The sequence below is a fragment of the Elephantulus edwardii genome, unplaced genomic scaffold, assembly GCF_000299155.1.
Source record: "Elephantulus edwardii isolate Elephantulus edwardi_28Jun2011 unplaced genomic scaffold, EleEdw1.0 scaffold00465, whole genome shotgun sequence".
Classification (NCBI taxonomy): domain Eukaryota; kingdom Metazoa; phylum Chordata; class Mammalia; order Macroscelidea; family Macroscelididae; genus Elephantulus; species Elephantulus edwardii.
This window is the reverse complement of record NW_006400215.1, coordinates 338,868-340,607: the sequence shown is the minus strand read 5'-3', so window position 1 is coordinate 340,607 and position 1,740 is coordinate 338,868. Positions and strand designations below refer to the sequence as shown.

At 42.5% G+C, this 1,740-nt stretch overlaps 1 protein-coding gene across 1 annotated transcript in view; it reads left to right on the top strand.

Annotated features, from left to right (window-relative positions):
• MTO1 (mitochondrial tRNA translation optimization 1) overlaps positions 1-1,740 on the top strand; it is a 40,586-nt gene continuing 38,846 nt past the window's right edge. The window contains exon 1 of the mRNA XM_006902881.1: positions 1-217. Coding sequence (XP_006902943.1) covers positions 1-217 — 217 coding nt within the window. The remainder of the gene's footprint in view (positions 218-1,740) is intronic.

Here is a 1,740-nt window from a genome sequence, read left to right as displayed (position 1 = left end):
ATGTTCTCTCTGCAACGCTGCGGCCGCCGGCTCACGAGGTTCTTCAACAAACAGCACTTTCCGTTGGCCCGGTTCAGCGGTGAGAGCGGCGCACCCGGGTCTCCGCACTTCGATGTCATTGTCGTCGGCGGAGGACATGCGGGGACTGAAGCAGCCGCCGCCGCCGCTCGGTGCGGCTCCCGGAGTCTGCTGCTCACGCACCGTGTGGACACGATCGGTGAGAAGAGCGGGAGGTTGCAGGGCGTGACTTAGGACTCAGAACTGCTAACGTCTCCCCCACATCCTAATCTGCTCCCTCTTTCCAAAAATGACAAGTCCCTATGATCAGTGTCTTCCGCGATCAGCTGTGTTGAGCCAGAGTTTTGGGTTAGTCAAGTCTGTGGCCCAAGTGTTGTGTTGGCTGCTGACAAAAGCAGTTTGCTTTTAGAGTTTAACTTTTTAGAGGGTTGGCATCTTGGAAGAGTGACTTCAATAATAACAGTGTATTCGAATATTGTAAATAAACTAGTATCATTGTTGTTTTTGTTATGTACCGTCCAGTCCCTTGGGACTCATAGCGACCCTAGGAACAACAGCCCTGAAACCTGCTCTATCCTGTTCCAACTTTACTGTCTCTGACACACCTGCTTTCATTACCCCAGTTACCCCAGTCACTGCATCAATCCCTCTCATCAATGATCTCCCTCTTTCTCCGTCCCTCCACCCTCCCAAGCATGATGCCCCTCTCCAAGGATTGGTTCCTCCTTGCAGCTTGCCCAAAGTATGTCATACGAAGCTTCAGAATCCTTGCCTCCAAGGAGCAACCAGGTCTCACCCTTGCTATGAGGAACATGTTCTCCTGGAAGTCCTTGGTATATTCAACATTCTTCTCTAGCACCACAGCTCAAAGGCATAAATTCTCTTTCTGTCATCCCTAGTCATGTCCAGTTCTCTAAACTAGTATAGAGAAAGAAAGGAAAAAAAAAAAAACCCCAAACAACCACCAGAATATGCCTTTATAACTTTTTCTTTTACCATCTACTTTCCTATTGCTTTGGATAAAGAATGGATTGCCATTATTAGGAATTGTTTAATAAAAGATTCTTGTGTTTTTCTGTGAATTTTGTTAATCTCTTCTGAAGAGCAGTGCATTCTTTATTTTCCCCAAACATACAGGGTGTTTGTACCCCAGTTTTGTGCTGTGTATAACAGTGCCTTCTCTCTCTGTCTGTCTCTTAATTAGCTACTGTTGGAAAGCCGTAACTTAAGATCACTCTCTAGTTTGGTGCATGCTAGCCAAAGTGTCATTTTGTACAGTATGTTTCACCATAAGGTCCACCTTTGCTTAAGAGGAAACTGTAAGTGGACTATTAACTGTTTAGAAAAAAATTGTAAATAAATCACATATTTGTTATCCTAAATACAATTCTAGAACTACCGTTGAACTTGAAATTGTGAAGGAATGAATATACAACTCACTGTTCATGGTGATTTCTTTTTGCGGACAAGATTATCAGAAACATTTCACTTCATAACTTCAATGTTGTTTATATTAAAAACAAAGATAGTGTTCTACCTCTACAATTAAAGGGGGGTAATCTAATAAAAAATTATTGAACAAGATGATTTTTTTAATAAAATTTTTATTTTATACTGGTTGACTTAAAAAGTTCATATACATTGTTTTTCACACTGGGTCTTTCCCATTTCCTTTACCCGTGCCTCCCTCCCTCCATCAAATTGTGTGACCAGCTATTTATT